This window comes from Simochromis diagramma, unplaced genomic scaffold (genome assembly GCF_900408965.1).
Source record: "Simochromis diagramma unplaced genomic scaffold, fSimDia1.1 OVJJ01000371.1, whole genome shotgun sequence".
NCBI classification, from domain to species: domain Eukaryota; kingdom Metazoa; phylum Chordata; class Actinopteri; order Cichliformes; family Cichlidae; genus Simochromis; species Simochromis diagramma.
The window spans coordinates 5,591,317-5,607,659 of record NW_024386920.1 but is presented as its reverse complement, the minus strand read 5'-3'; the positions used below and the strand labels follow the sequence as shown (position 1 = coordinate 5,607,659).

General features: G+C 40.9%; 2 protein-coding genes across 3 annotated transcripts; one reads left to right on the top strand and one right to left on the bottom strand.

Moving 5' to 3' along the window:
* Positions 1 to 109: 109 nt before the first annotated feature.
* nudt5 (nudix (nucleoside diphosphate linked moiety X)-type motif 5) lies at positions 110 to 5,538 on the bottom strand. 2 transcript variants are annotated; one of them, XM_040036585.1, is made up of 10 exons: positions 5,456 to 5,538; positions 5,069 to 5,138; positions 4,771 to 4,838; positions 3,771 to 3,823; positions 3,586 to 3,693; positions 3,383 to 3,478; positions 3,131 to 3,232; positions 1,261 to 1,269; positions 1,124 to 1,177; positions 110 to 1,031 (listed from the first exon to the last, which is right to left on the bottom strand). In XM_040036585.1, the coding sequence occupies exons 2-10, from the start codon at positions 5,123 to 5,125 to the stop codon at positions 922 to 924; spliced, it is 657 nt and encodes a 218-aa protein (XP_039892519.1). In that variant the 5' UTR covers positions 5,126 to 5,138; positions 5,456 to 5,538; the 3' UTR covers positions 110 to 921. The 2 variants fall into 2 exon arrangements, with proteins under 2 accessions (XP_039892519.1, XP_039892518.1); XM_040036584.1 differs by lacking the exon at positions 5,456 to 5,538 and adding an exon at positions 5,300 to 5,437.
* Positions 5,539 to 5,901: 363 nt separating this feature from the next.
* On the top strand, positions 5,902 to 14,385 carry cdc123 (cell division cycle 123 homolog (S. cerevisiae)). The gene is made up of 14 exons (XM_040036547.1): positions 5,902 to 5,920; positions 6,071 to 6,155; positions 6,399 to 6,470; positions 6,703 to 6,766; positions 6,996 to 7,028; positions 7,376 to 7,471; positions 8,461 to 8,567; positions 8,819 to 8,870; positions 11,480 to 11,555; positions 11,790 to 11,912; positions 12,222 to 12,250; positions 12,349 to 12,450; positions 12,536 to 12,673; positions 13,138 to 14,385. Exons 2-14 carry the CDS (start codon positions 6,082 to 6,084, stop codon positions 13,198 to 13,200), a joined length of 1,029 nt encoding a protein of 342 aa, XP_039892481.1. The 5' UTR covers positions 5,902 to 5,920; positions 6,071 to 6,081; the 3' UTR covers positions 13,201 to 14,385.
* Positions 14,386 to 16,343: the final 1,958 nt, after the last annotated feature.

Genomic DNA, 16,343 nt, shown 5'->3' with positions numbered 1-16,343 from the left:
GCATTAAAAAGTAAATTTTAAAAAACCAAACAAACAACCATGTAGTTTCCATATCTTTGTTTGTTAAAGTGTAAAATTTAAAACAGAAGCACATATTCCAGAACAAGTGGGGGGAATATGTTTATTCATGGGTCAGTAATTTCTAAGTGCTAGGGTAAATACAGTACCAATCTCCAGGTAATTGCACCGCATCAATGTTTGAGGCACAGCAGTCACTGAAATCAATAGAGTTCATTTGCTGTACATTACAGAGACGTTACGCTCTTAAAATGTTAATATATCTGCTAATTATGTTACCGTTATCACTTTGTGACAGTTTTTGTGACCATTGGCTCCTTTCCATTCTGAAATGACCAAAGGAGACATGAGCTGGAATTATTCAACTTAGTGAAGTCTGTTTTTTCCCCACAAAGCGCAAACAGCCAGCTTTTAAACGGGTAATTAGTTTGAGGTGGATTTTTCTCTCATTAAGTCAAACAGTATGTAAGCACATGTAAAGGAATGTTTTCAAATCAGTAAATACAACCTACAAGAACCTGTGTTAAGTCAAGCTATCTTATAAAAACTTGGAAACTACTATTTGTCAGGCTTAAAGCCCAACCATGAGTTATGGTGGAATCTTCACACCAAGAGCAAAAACTGGTCAAGCACATGTAGTGTAAACAGGGCTTCTTCATAGGTTTGCTTTCTCACAGCTTTGAATTCCTCCTCTGACTTCAAGTTTTCAGTTTTGAGTATGATTTTAAACACATAGCTCTATTAGTCCCAAAAGCACAAATATTTTGATTTCACAATTTGAAATAAAAAAAAAATCCTAATTTTTAAAAACACACGTCCAAATTTTGTGCTCTATGCAGAAGCCCCGTGTAACAAAAAAGAGACTATTTCTTCCTGTCAATCCTCATCTTCAGCAGGTTGCCTTCACTGCTTCAGCACAGGCAGCTCTCTTGGCTTAAAGAAGGCCTGAGCCATCCCCATGGCGAAGATGTACACCCTAGCATCCACCATTATTTTTTCCTTCTGCAACAAATCTGTGGGGTAAAATGAGGGAAGCTCATATTAGGCTTTAATTCTTACAGTCTGAATGCTTGCACAAACTTTAGTGTGTGAAAAAAAGTCGCACCGTCTATTTTGGTCTGGAACTCGTCAAGCGGTAAAAGAATAACTTCGACAAATTCTGGAAGGAGAAGACCAATGAAATGGTCACATGGGCCTTTATGTCTGAGGGCTACTTAAAAAGGAAACTGAAACATGACTCACCTCCATCATCTGTTGGGTGGGGGGGGGGGGGGGGGGGAACAACACAAGAGAACAAGATTAACATAATCATATTGGTTTTTTAAGAAGCATAAAAAAAGGGAAGACTGAGTTTCTCTTCATGTTTTAGGAGGTTTAACACGTGAACGCTGCATAACAGTGGGACAATCTGATAGGGACAGTTCATGTTTGAGTACAGATGTTTATGACAAAGGTAAAACTCACAGGAGACAGCAGATGCAATTAGTCTTGGTATTGTATCGGATCAATAGCACGACAGGATTGATACTTTGTTTCTAAATTGCCAATTGAACTGCAGAGGATGTCAAAACCAACTGAGACTTTCGAGCCATTACACTAACCCAGACTGCTGCAGTAGGCTTCAGCATTAGATCAGCTGCTCAAGCAGGTGAGCTACAGTGACATGAAGTCACGAAGGTATTGTTAATTTTTAACAGAAAGATCACAAAAACTTCAATTTACAGATTGGAAAAATGATGAACCAACTACTCATTTTGGCCTAACTTTAATTAACACAACCAAAACCTCTAAATTACCATTTCATCCATTTGTGAATGAATTGTTAAGAAAAAAGAAAAAGGGGCACAGGCTTGTTAAGGCAGATACTTTGTGTGTGCTTCAATAAACTACACTACCATAACCTCTTGTTACTCCCAGCAATGTAAAAGCCTGCATGAGAAAAGTGAAGATCCAACTACCAAATGAATTCTAGAAGCTGTCCAAGGAGCTCATTACAGTAACGCATTTAAGCACCAAAACTAATTAAGAGTAAGCTAATATTCTCCTACTCTGACAGAAATCATGTTACAGGAGCAATAGTACAAATAAAAACTTCTTTGTCCCACACACCGTCAAACTGTTTAACTCTTCTCTGGAGGGGAGGGGAAAGGGAAGGACAAAGGAGGGTGGGGAAAACCAAACTAGTGTTTGCAAACAATCACTGAAGAAGAACTAATCACTGTGCAATAGACTGGCAATAGTTGAAATGTGCAATAGACATTTGGCTGCTACATCTCATAAATGAGTATATTTCATTGCCTATTTATATATGTTGTATTTATATTTGTATATATGCTAATATTATATTCTCTCATTCACCTTTACTTTATATTATATTCTATTTCTTTACTATGCAAATTTCTGTTGGCGTTCTGCTACTGGAAACTGAATTTCCTGGAGGAACCTACCCAAGGGATTAATAAAGTTCTATCCAGGTAAATCATAACATTTTGGTACAGATTAGGAGGCCTATTTCTTTTTTTGTTAACAGTACTACACAGTACTGTGTAGTTTCATCTACAACAACTTGAAGTCTCATGACATCTATGTTTTATCATCTGAGGAAAGAAACAATGTGACTAACACAAGAAAAACGAGCAAACATACTTATTAATTCCTGACAGTCTTGTAGTTCGGAGTTCAGCAACGTTACATCCTCTTCAAGACAGTTTCAGAAACGCTGACTAACAGCTTCAAAAACAGCAGCGTTTACTGACAGAAAACTTCAACATATCCTCAAATTTTCACCTCACTACAGCTGCCTGACAGAAGTGAGCTTCACCGACTCATGACCTGTATCAGACTCCTTTCACAAAGTTTTACATCCTCCTCCAGAGTAAATAGATGTGGAAGCTCTTCACGCAGCATATAAACAGCTAAGGTGAACAGTGGACTGCTGGCCTATACAGACAGCAATAGCACCGGCTTCAGATTACTGCACAGGAATTCTGCTTGTAAGTGAATCTAAGAAAAGTGATGAAGGCAACATGGCCAACTGAATTATGTCCTAAACAAGTTAGAGTAAAAATGAATGATGATGGTGAAAAAACTGAGTTGTGAAATGTTTTCTCACCCAGCTTCTGTGTTGGGTTGATATTCTCCACATCGTCACCATTGATGTTGACCAGGATAGTCTGAATGGTGCAGTTAGACAGACCAGGGTCCAGACAGGTTGCTGCAAGCACAGCAATAATGTTAGCCAAAACAAACTTATCAGTCTACTTAAAAACCTTATCGCTCTTATTGGAATTTTCAAAGATAAAATGTGTATGGAAACTTCATCCTGCCGATCCCTGAATTTCTGCAGTATGGTGTGTAATAGTACCTGGAGTGACTCCTACTACTTCTCCTGTGTAACCAGTTTCCTCCTTCAGTTCCCTCAGTGCAGCCGCCTCAGCAGTTTCCCCCTCATCGATCAATCCTAAACAACAGAAAAATAACAAAGTGCCAACTTGGAGATGATTAAGCACTTTTCATTACCCTGGAACATACTCCATCATCGAGCACATCATGAGTGAAAAAACTGACCTGCAGGAAACTCCAGAGTGCAGCATCCCAGAGGAGGGCGGAACTGCTTCACCATCACTACGCAGTCCTTATGCAGCGTCCGTTTCAGCAGAGCGATTATTCCCACACCTGGAGGAAATATGTGTTAGCCTTCAATAACTCTGGCAAAAGCTGAACAACCAGAAAATGAAAGAAGATACGCTCACCATCTGCTTCGGTGTTGGCCCGCCTCGTTGTCCGTTTCACAGTCTCCCAGGTTCTGGAGGTTTAAAACAGGTAATCAAAGTAGTTTAAGGGTGGACCTGTTGTGCTGTTCTACCATCCTTCCTTCCTCTTCCAGTTAAGCTAACTTTCTTCTGCCCATCAAAATCAACATTTTTGAACAGTTGGTGGGTGGGGCTCCTGAGAGGAAACATCCACATAACCATCTACTGACATCGTATAGAGACGAGCAGAAAAAAACCTCTCTGAAACTGAGTGTTTCAGACAGGTTTGTACGTCGCTAAGAGTAAAAATGAATGATGATGGTGAAAAAAAAAACTGAATTATGTGTCTACGTCGCTGGGTAGCAGTCTAAGCAGAGATGCTCAGACTTCCTTCTTCCTAGCCACCTCTTCCAAGTCTTCCATTGGAAAGAGTTTTTCCCCAATCCATCTGAGAGACATAACCTCCGCAGCAAATCCTAGGTCTACCCTGGGGTCTCCTCCAAGTAAGACATACCTTGCCTAGAAGGGACCCAGGCACTATCTTAGATGCTCAAACCACTTCAGACGACTCCTTTGTGGAGAGGCAGCGGTTCTACCCCGAGCCCCTTCTCGCCCTCAGCTCAGCCACCACTCGGAGGATGCTTATTTCCAGAGTGTGGATTCGCGATCTCATTCTTTCCATTGCTACCCATAGATCATGACCATTGGTGGGGGCTTTCACATTTGGCTCTCTCTTCACCTCAACAGACCAGCAATGTGTTCTGTGTTATTCTTTCAAGCTACTCCATTTTATTTAAGCTATTATATTACACATTAAATTTATTGTTTTGTCTGGATAAACACCAAAATTTCCCAAATTTCTAAATTAAATAAAGATCTTTTTGTCACTGCACATACACTCATTATTTTAAACTCAGGCTATGTTTTATATTACTATCCACTATTTATCAGTGTTAATTAATCTCACTGAGAATATGGAAACCCACAGACAGGACAATACCTGGTGTTTCCAGCGGGGTCCACATATGTAGTCTTTTCCAGCTTCACCCATTTCCCTGCCGCAATAAGCTAGAAAACAAACAAACACATACACACAGCTCATCACATGCCTACTGTTCAGTAAACTAACATGGAAGCTCCACATTGAAACTTTATTACTTTAAACTGTATAACACAATTTTTATATTACACAAGTGAAGCCAATTTATAGCCAATGCACTATTATAGCAATTTTATACTGCTAGCGTCGACGTTTTTTTTCTGAACGCCCTCATTCACAAACATTTAAACACACACACCTCTTCTTTCACAATGTGAGGAGCTGCAGTGTCTTTGGGTTCTTCGTGGTTGCTCATTGTTACTGTCCGACTGAAAATGAAAGAAAGACGAGTCAGAAAGCCTGACCTGGGCAGGAAAATACAGCAGTTGTATCGACCCGTGCTTAAACGCTGAAGAGACGTTTCAGATCATGAGCTACTCAATTAGCTGCCAGAGCCAGGCAACTGCAAGACCGTTCAATTTCCCCCTACCTTTCCGCATTTAGCTTTCCTTCCCTGTGTTTCTTTGTTTATTTAACGGCGGGTATCTGCTTTACCCTTCACAGTACTACAAACTGCCAGAGCTCGAGTATTTCAAACTTTTAACAATCCGGTAAATTTGTAAAGAAAACACTCAAATTAACTCACGTGAACTCCCTTTCGTGTGTGACTAGTTGTAGAGAGTAGAGAAACGATGATGAGTCACTCTGCTGCCACTTCCTGATACAACAAACGTCACAATAATGGGAAGAACCGAGAAACTTAAATCTATTTCAATAAACAGTTTCAATGTTAACATTTTTAATGAAATGTTTACAATACAAATCCAGCAATTACTTAATTCTAGTTTTAATGATCGGCTTTGTTTGCAGTAAAAAAAAAAGACATTTCACGGAAAATACACCTATATATGAATCCGGTTAATTCTTTGAAATAAATAACTTTTTTTTTTTTTTTACGTTTACAATTGTAGTTTAAGGCATCCACAGTGAGGTCTTCTTTTTAATAAACGATCTCCGTCAGCACACTGCACGCCTACATGTGCACCATGAAAATGATTCCCTGAGCGAAAACTTATGGCACGATTTTTAATTGTACCAACAGCTAACTAATGTATTTATTTTCACCGTTTTCTGAGTAAAATTAAAATCATTAAAATCGATTCATAACTGTGAAGCTTTTGTGTAATTTCAAGCCAGAATTTTAATGTGTTTCTAAAAGAGATTCGGAAGTTATTTACTGATGGACTCGTTTCCTTTACAGGATATTGCAGCATGAAGAAGGAGCAAGTTGTCAACTGTCAGTTTTCGGTTTGGTATCCGATATTTAAGAAACATACGATTAAAAGGTAAACTGCTAACGTTTGTAGAGCAAGTCCACTGAACGTTTTTATAATTGTTGCTGTAAAATAAAGGGCAGCTAGCCGGCTGCTAACGTTAGCCGACAGACAAAAAGCAGACAGCTGCCCTTTCTGTCTTCGTGAGTGTAAATAGTAAACAGTGCACCCTTCTTCTACTTCTGTGCTTTTATTTCATATATTTTGTTGTTTTCTGTGTATTGTATACGTGATGTGGTTCGTCTTTTTTTCCAGTCTGATTCTTCCACTGCCTCAGAATGTAATAGACTATTTACTGGACGATGGGACACTGGTAGTCTCTGGAAGGTATCAGACTACGCACACACACACACACACACACACACACACACACACACACACACACACACACACACACACACACACACACAGACGGTTATGTTTCCTATGTGAAATTTCACAAACGTGTTCTGTCGTGGAAATCATGATTTAAACGTAATTGGGCGTTCTGACAGTTGCTCACAGATCACATGCTGTCTCTTCTGATTTTACACTTTTCCTCATTCTCTCTTCCCTCAAGTGACCACAACACACAGCAGACACAAACTAACAACAGCGACTCAGATGCAGAGGAAGACATTCAGGTAAGCTGGAGCCTTTTTTCAAGGTTGGAAGAACGTCACAGAGATCATAAATGGATCGCACTGTCACTATCGCACTGAATATGACCTAAATAAGTGTGAAACAAATTTAAAACCTTAAATGGGACATATTAAGCTTTTACGTCTTTGGTGTCACATATGTGCTGTTACAGTGGTGGATGCTCATGTGAAGCATGGCCGATCATGTTTCTAACTCTCTCCTCCCTTCTAGTGGTCAGACGATGAAACAACTACAACAGTCACTGTAAGTGTCCTTAATGGGTCCAAGTGCGCCTCATTTATTTGTTATGTATTCATTATTATATATTTACAGTTAAACCAAAGACAGTCAATTCGGATGATTACGTAAAACCATTTTGCTAAAAAATAGCCGAGTATCAGTTTGTAGTTTACATTACTTCCATGTATATGTTTCTTCATATGTGTGCTGTTATGTTAATGTAGATATAAGCATTTAAGCTAAAGAGGTGAACTCATTCTTCTTTAAATCAGGTTGCATCTATGTAATAAATGTGCATGACCTCACCTTTAAGCTTGTACTATCATTTTGCTTGGTGGGAATAACAGCCTGAAATGTCATGTTTCTGCCAGGCTCCTGAGTTTCCAGAGTTCACCTCTAAAGTGCTGGAGGCCATAAACAGCCTGGGTGGGCGTGTATTCCCTAAACTCAATTGGAGCGCACCACGGGTAAAAACACTGCTTTCCTCTGCTTCAGATTGAAGAGTGTTAGCATGACCAACATCTGTTTGTCACTAAATGCCTCATGAATTATTCATTAAGGATGAGGGCATATAGTCCTGCCAGGTTTTTCTGATGTTAGTGTGACGAAACCATAATAAGTCATGTTTCCCACCTTTGATGTGACCTATAACCTTTACAGTTCAAGTGCAAACCAAATAAATCCAAGTGCAACAAGCTAGTTGCATAAGTGGGCACACCCTTAAGCTAATACTAGTGAAGCACTTTTTGATATAATCAAAACATTCAGTCTATCAGCATGGCAAAACTTGACTTTGCAACATTTTTCCACCATTCCTTGCAAAACCTCTCCAGATCTGTCAGATTGTAAGGCCGTCTCCTTTGCACAATCCTCTTAACATCTCCCCTCAGATTTTCTGTTTTGATTTGATTTTTCTGTTTGATCTGAAATCCAGCTTTGCCATTCGAATTTACATTTTATTTGAATTTACGTTTAGGCTCTCTGTCATGTCATACTGAAGGTTTTAGGCTAAAAGTGACTGGTATTTGGGAATGTTCACAATTCCCTTCACCTTGACTAATGCAAAGCAACCTCAAATCATGATTATGCCACCACCATGCTTTACCTTGGTTTTGCACCAAACATGCCTTTGGAATTGTGTGTGTAGTCTTATCATACTGTAACACATTTTCCCACATGCTTTTGGGAGACATGATGTATTTTTTGCAAACTGTAACCTGGCTTGGATGTTTTTCTTTCTAAGAAAAGGCTTTTTTATTGCCATCCTACCTCATAGTCGAGACACATGGAGAATCTGGGAGATTGTAACATGTAGGACTCTTGGCAGCCTCATTTTCAAATGATTTATTGTGGTCTCATTTTTTAACAGCACAGCATGTTGTCATTTTAACAGCTGAATGCACACGTTTTATATCCAGTGTAACTTAACGTGTGTGTTTGTTTCCCCTCCCTACAGGATGCGAACTGGATTGCTCTGAACAGCTCCCTGCAGTGTCGCAGCCTCAGTGATATATTTCTGCTCTTCAAAAGTTCCGACTTCATCACGCATGACCTCACGCAGCCGTAAGTCCCGTTGCCTAACAACAACATCACAATCGTAAACAACTGGGCTCGTTTAAAGAAAGAAAAAAGGAAAAACACCTGGTGTGGTGTGCGCAGGCCCATTTGAACTGGCAGTGTTGGCTGGAAAATTTGCTGGGCTGTAGATTTACCTCTCGCTGCTTCACACTCCATGACAAACATTCAGTGCGGGGAAAGTGAAAAGTAAATTTTTAAGGTTTTTATTATTACTTTTTTGTCATTTCTATGTTCAGATTCCTTCAATGCAGCGACCAGGACTCCCCAGACCCAGTCATCAACTATGAGGTATATACTTTCTTTTTCCCACCATAAAGAAGAATAGTCTTCAAATGTGTTTTTGTGTCATTACCCTGAGGCTTAATTTACTCTTGCTTTACACATGTTCACAAAATATAATACAACATAAATCTGGAACAACAAAAAAGTAGATCAGATTAGACTCTCTGGCAGCAACAACCATTCAAAGTCTTTTTAATCACCTTACTTAGTTTGAATATCAACAGGCCACCTTGTCTATGTCTACATGCCTAAATGTATTTCTGTCATGTGATTGGCTGATTAGATCATTCTTTTAATGAGCAGCTGAACAGATGCAAATATTGAAGGTGCTGTTGAGTGTTTAGCTTCTTGTTTAAAAGGACTGATAGAACAAAAAACCCCTCTGGCTTCTGCTGGTTGCCAACCCCGCGTCGTTATGGAAATAACTGAAATTACTCGAGCACTTAAATCAGCTCACAGTGGCTCTCATCGCTGTTAAAAGATTGCCAAAGTATGGCCCGAGGGTCAGTGGCAGCTGTTAGTAGCATATGGTGAGGATGATGGGTGAAACAGTGTAATACTGCTGTCCCACTGTAATACAGAGCTCAGAGCAAGACCAAGAGAGCGTTTCTGTTCAGTTGTAGCTCTTCTATTTGAGCCGTCACAGCAGAGTAAATCCCTCTGACAATAACAAATATAGCTGGAGTCAAGAAATGCCACCTCTCTTTATGATTAAGAAGAATAAAACCTAGAAAAAACTAAAAGTAAAACCCTTTTCTGAGCTGTCACTTTATGAACACAAACTACAAATGTGTCTTTTTATGGCGCCTCAGTCACTCGCTGGCTCCCAAAGTTGGCATTTTCAGAACCCAACAGAAAAATGCAAAGATTAAAATTTAAGACTTATTCAAAAAACTGGAGACAAACAGTTTCACAAAAAACTTCACCATTTACACTCCTCAACATTTTCAGAAAAAGAAATCATGTTTGATTAGTCTCTTTGCATTGTGACAGCACCTGTTATTATAACCCCGAGCTTATTTTGGTTTTGCAGATTATGAGGGAGCGCTGGCTCTGACTAAAAAGCCTGAGGACTTTCCAGACTCATACAGCAGCCACTTCTAAAACATACCCTGATCTCTATGATCTGTTTGACTCCAAATACAACAATAATTTCTTAAAAACAAACATTGTATTCAGTAACTAGCTGAGACTGAAAACTCACCAGAAAAGCGATGACTGGGTCATAAGTCAAGAGAGGTCATTTTCTTACAGGCTTGTTTTTCGTGACCTGGTGAGTCATCCTGTGTTGGCCATTAGGCTGTTTGCATATGAAATAAGATTAGTTAATAATTGTCAGCCAACCGCTACATCAAAAAACAGACACCCACAAACATGAGAGCAACAAGTGGCGACCTTTTCTGACTTCCCCTAATAAGTTTTGACACCTCAGTTTATATCAATAAAGATGAAGTTTGTCAACTATTAGATTGGGTATTAGGTTTTTCCCGAGGGTAGTCCAGATAAGCTATACAGGCAAAGATCACCAGTCACATCCAGTCATTTAGTTCTGGAAGGAGACCTGAAATACAACAGAAACATGTCAGTTCAAAAGAGAGAAACAAGGTTTATCCTTAATACGTGACTAAGGAGGGAAAGAGTTGAAGTAAACAACAGATAAAGAGTCAATTTAAGAAAAAAAAGAAAAAAGAATTGCCTTAAATTCTTTCTGTTCTGCATGAGCTGTTTTATTTATCAGTTTAACTGACAGAGGAGAAAAATGAGTGTTTATAGCTGGTGTGCTTACACAAAGGGAGCCTGTACTTCCTACCAGCATTTATTAGCACAAACTTGGAGTTCAGTCATGTGAAGGATTGGTTAAAATCCTGCCAGCCAGCAAAAATACAAAAGTGTCGGGGAGGTCGATCCCATGATTTTTCCTGCCATTCAACTAAAACTTAAAAACTTGACTACTACAGGTGTTAGAGGTGGACTCTATAGAAGCACGCTGGGGAAAAAGAAAAAAAAAGACATTGCAGCAGAACCGAAATCCTGGAGTCTCCAAGGAAACGGAGATGCTGATTGATTGCTTTACAATCACGGCCACATTTATGAGCCAAGTAAACGCACTTTCAGTGTGTTTGTACAAAGTAACCTGTGTAATGTCATTGCTGTGTACAGTAATATTCACATCCCTTTGTTGTTTATATGCATTGCTCAATGGAATTGCATGCACATAACAGGACTGGGTAAAAAAATACTGTAGTGCAACTAAATAAGATCAAATAAAACAGGTAGAGAGGTTTGATCTGCAAAGGATCCTGCACCTACCATCGTTTCTTCAGTTTTTTGTTTGTTTTTTTTGAATGACACCATTTCACAAGCCTGTCCAGTCCTGGTTTAAAATGTCAGACTTGCATGTGAGTAAGCTAAGAATAATGGTGTCATCTGAAAACTTCATTACATATTGATTCAGTTGGGAGTAATTTGCATGCAGAGCACTAACACATTCTTTGGGTTTCCTTGTATTATCAACAAATCTGCTGCCGTATTTAAGTATTTCTATTGGCTTACTAGCGCCAGTGTCTCCTCTTTAATGGTTGTCTCACACTCTAACACTTGTCTTCTTTCTTCAGCTGGTACTGAGGAAGTGGAGTGAGCTGATTCCTGGCGGAGAGTTTCGCTGCTTTGTCAAAGAAAACAAACTGATCGGTAAAAACTGTCCCTCCTCTTCTTTTACACGAGTGTTGCCCATAAATATCTGCACTGCGTTTGATCACGTTAGCCACCGAGTGGCTACAAATGGACATAAAGAGAGTACGCTTCATGCGTGAGACGGGAATTATTTTTAAAAATTCTCTGTACAGTTATTCAGGAGGCTAATTTAGAACCAATTATAAAATGTAATCTAAAGTGTGCTGACGATGTGTCTGTGCGATCTCCCAGCTATCTCCCCGAGAGACTACACGCAGTATTACCAGCACATCCTGAAGCAGGAGGAGCAGATAAGCCAGGCCATTCAGGACTTCTTCAGCCAGCACATCCAGTACAACTTCCTGGATGAAGACTGTGAGCATCAGCCTGCTTTTATTTTTCCCTGTACATGTAAATTTTAATGCAATATTTTCAGTTTTGTAAGTTCTCCTCAGACAGAAACAGACTTTTTGTGGAGTAATGAAAGTCATTAAATATGTACTGTTAAAAATGGGGTCATTTAGGCAGGACGGAAATGAAAGCGAAGACTGATGACATTTCACTTAATTGTGATTTTAATGTTTAATGTGAGGTGGTAATAAAAGTTTGCTTTTTGAAGTTGTGCGAGACAGTAGTGTGAATGTTAAATGATTACTCATTCAGATGTTTTTTTCTGCTTTACAGTTGTGTTTGATGTTTACAGAGACAGCCAGGTAACTCGATACTGAATGTTTTTCTTGATAAATCAAAAAAAACCCAACACACACTTTGTGAGCTGCATTTACTGTATGTGTCTTCGTGTGTGTCGCAGGGGAGGGTGTGGCTCATCGACCTGAACCCATTCGGAGAGGTGACTGACTCGCTGCTGTTCACCTGGGGCGAGCTGACGTCTGGAGAGGTCGCAGAGCAGCAGGTCAGTCATTGTATACTGTATGTCCCGTATTGCAACACACTCTGGAGTTTTAATGAATGCTCAGTGTGTCTGTGGACCTGTGCAGGAAGGCCCGGCGTTCCGCTACACCACCAGCGAGGTGACGGTGCAACCCAGCCCCTGTCTGAGCTACAGAATTCCACGGGACTTTGTCGACCTCTCCACAGGAGAGGATGCATACAAACTTATCGACTTCCTCAAGCTGGTAGGTCCTGGAAAGTTGTGTTCATGCATGACGACGTGTTCGTCATGCATGAACACAAACGTTGTTTGCCATTCAGGCGTTGAAACAAAAGACATAGTGAGTGCATTTTCAGCTGCAGCTGCAGCAGAAAAAACTCAACTTCTTGCACCAGCATGTAGCCCAGGTTCTCTAAAGTTTGACCACTGACTGACCACCATTGTACTAGCAGCTGCGACCTTTAGAGAGCATCCCATCAGTAACCACTGGACATGCTGAGCTCATCTGGTGCTGACTCCGTTACTGCGATCTTCCCCTAAACGTAATCATATGATGTGGAGAGTTTTTGATTAGCATTACCATAAAAAACGTACAAGAAAAGTACTAATTTCTAATGTTATACTCAACTCAAATACTACACTAGTGTAAAATGACAGGTGACTGCAGTGAAGGGTTAAACTCTCCTCTCCTTCTTCTCCTGTTCGCAGAAGAAAAGCCAACAGGAAGAGTCTGAGGAGGAGGAGGAAGAGCAGGAGAACGCGCCACAGTGACATCAGCGTCATCGGCTCTCCATATAAAATCTGCATGAAGTGACTCTTCACCCTCTCTTCTGTTTCAGCACCAATTCCTTCTACTTTTTTCTTCTTTTTTTTTTAAATCTCAGAATGGTACGCGGTGTACCCGGGATTTCCTAAATAGCTCCTTCACATTACTCGAATGGAGCATGTTAAATTAGCAGATCGTGTTACCCGTTCCTTGGGGACTCATTTCCTTCGACACTGCCTAGCGCCTTATTGCCGATCTTAATAGAGGCCTCTGCCGTGTCCAGGGGTTGGTTATTTCACTTTTTGTGGGGGACTGTGTTACTGTAAAATGATGTATTCATTAACAATGTAAAGAATGTTTGCTTTTATACTTTGAGCCTGTGGAGTACTCTGTGTATCTGTATCACATCTCAAAAACAGTCTCTCTTGGTTTGAAATCAATTTGATACACACACACACACAGTGTCAGTTTGTTTCTTTACCTATGGGGCTGACAGACTTCTCTATTTAACACTAAAGCCCTTCATCACTGAGTCACCTTTAATTTTCTTGCCAGAAATCCCAGCTCCTCCATCTTTCCCTGCCAATTTCCTCTGAGCAGTTTTGACACAGTCATTGCTCCCAGCGCTCATTTGGACTCCTGTTATTTCTTTTTTTTCTCTCCCCTCATCACGCATCAATGTAGACTGTTGCTCCAAAGAACACCATTAAACTTCTTTGTCGTGTATTGACTCGGCTGTCAGTCTGGTGGGTGCTGTAAACCAGCACATTAGAAATTGATTGCACTGTTACGCAACAGCTCTCATTACCCCGAGAGCTAAATGAGCTGCGCATGCACGACACAGGGCAGTACTTTTGTTTCTTTTCCTTTTTTCCCCCTTTTCCTCTTCACTGGATTGATGGAGCAATTATGGGGAGATGAAAGAGTGGGTGTCAGAGGTACAGCTCGCCAGGTAAACCGCTGTGGACGAGCAGCAACAGTGTGCATGACACAAATATTGTGAATACGCCTCACCACTTGTCATCATTATGAAACTGAAACGTGTATGTAAACATCCAGTTTGACCTGCAAATAAGGACGAGCTTGTCTGCTGAAATGTGACAAAGGGTATTTGCTGCTGGGGGGAGGGGGCAAATCACAAAATCTGATCGTGATCATAAAGACTAAATAAAGGGTAAATACAAAGCTTAGCTAATGATGAACTCCAGTCTGTGATTAAAAATATAGATGTACACACACACACACACACACACACAATCGCACTGATGCCAGTTCATTAAGTGCATCAAGCTAAAAAAAATACAGATACGATAGGCCTGCAGTTACACTCTCTGTTCACATTATTAGGTACACTTGTTCAACTGTTTAAAGTATATGTCTATGAGCCAATCATATGGCAGTAATAAGGGCTGATAAGAAGGCAACAATAGCTCAATTAACCACTTGTATGCAAGGTATGCAGAAGAGTGTCTCTGAGTATACAACACACTGAACCTTGAAGCAGCAGAAGACCACACCAGGTGTCACTCTTGTCAGCTAAGAACAGGAAGCTGAGGCTACAGTTCATACAGGCTAAGTAATACTCGTCAGCAGAAGATTGGAAAATGTTGCCTGGTCTGATGAATCTCTATTTCTGCTGGGTGTGATCGCCTCGGTTGCTACCTTTATTCTGCCGTCAATTTTGATCCTCAGCATCTCTCCTTGCAAGTGGTTGGGCATCATGTGCTTCAGTTAGACTGATGTCCTTTACCAGGGCTGCCTCATCATATCCATGCTGCTCATGCTAAATGCTGTGCAGTAACCTCTGGAGCTCCAGCTTCAGTCATATCTGTGTTCTATTTGTGTTATAGCACTGAGCTGCCAAGTGCTTCTCAGTCATTGTGGATGTTTGTTTTCTGCTATTCTATAGTTCCCATGTGTTGCATATATATCCGCTGTCATTGAGTCAGCTGCCAGTTCATTGAGTCCATGTATGCCTTGTTTCAGACATCTTTTCAGTTTGTCGTTGTTCCTCAACAGCTGACTTCCAGGCTAGTATAGTGTTTTGTGGATACTCTTACGGAATGCATTCCCTGACCAGGATTGAAACCCTGACCTATTGTTCCAAAGACAGTAATGTTTAGTACCGCAAAATCCAGCTTCTTTGGTTGGCACCTAAGCAAATGTGTCAACCCCAGCTCCTTAATATGGTAGATCGTGACTGCATTTCAGTATAACATCAGCTGCTAAAGAAATCCTTTCATCCATCCACACATTACATCAAGTCAGATGTCAGGTAGGATGGAAGCTGTACTGAGGGTGTGGGCTGGGAGTGGATCGTTTAATACAAGCCATTTCAGAGTGTGAAATCGTTGGAGGGTTTGACATTAGAGGAAATATGTATATCAGCATCTCAGCCAGGCAAATGATTTCTGTACGTGCGCACATGTCTGCATTTAAAATGTCAGTGTTCAAGCTGCAGGCAGTAAGTGGGCCCCATTCGTCTTCCTTGACCTTCATCTTCTTTTTTAACCATGGCTCTAACACCCACCTCGGATCCTCCCTCCCTTTGCAGCCGGGTAATCATCTTTCACCGGGGGAGGTCAGATTTGCTGACTCAGAGAAAAAGACTAGGATGAGGGGGGAGAAGCGTGGGGGAGAGGAGTTTTCCTCGGATGCTGCTGAGGAAGAGCTGCAGTAGTTTGCAGCCGGAATACTCATGAGCAGCTGAAGCTGCAACACATTGTCCTCCACCCCCCTCTTTCTCTATCTCTCTCTGTCTCCTTATAGTGCAAACATAACCTAGTGTGTGTGCGCGCGTGTATGTGCGCGTGTGTTGTGGGCAGTAACGCGGCCTGAGCTGACCTCAGCCCCTGCAGCTGTCAGAGCCCGGGGATCACCGCTCTTTCCGTCTGCAATCCAGGTGTTATGAGGACCACTGTAACTTACGTGAGCACGCTGCTGCAGCTGGGCTCCCCGCTGATCCCTGGGCGCCCCGCTGAGCCACATGGACGCCTTTAGGGATCCCACATGGTGATGAATACATGATAGCTGTTGTCATAATGCTGGCGCATTGCGAATTTGCTGCTCAAAAGAAGTAGCAGGATGCAAGGAGCAGCATTCCACCGGCTCTCTTTAATGTCATAACACTCACTGCCAGAGTATGACT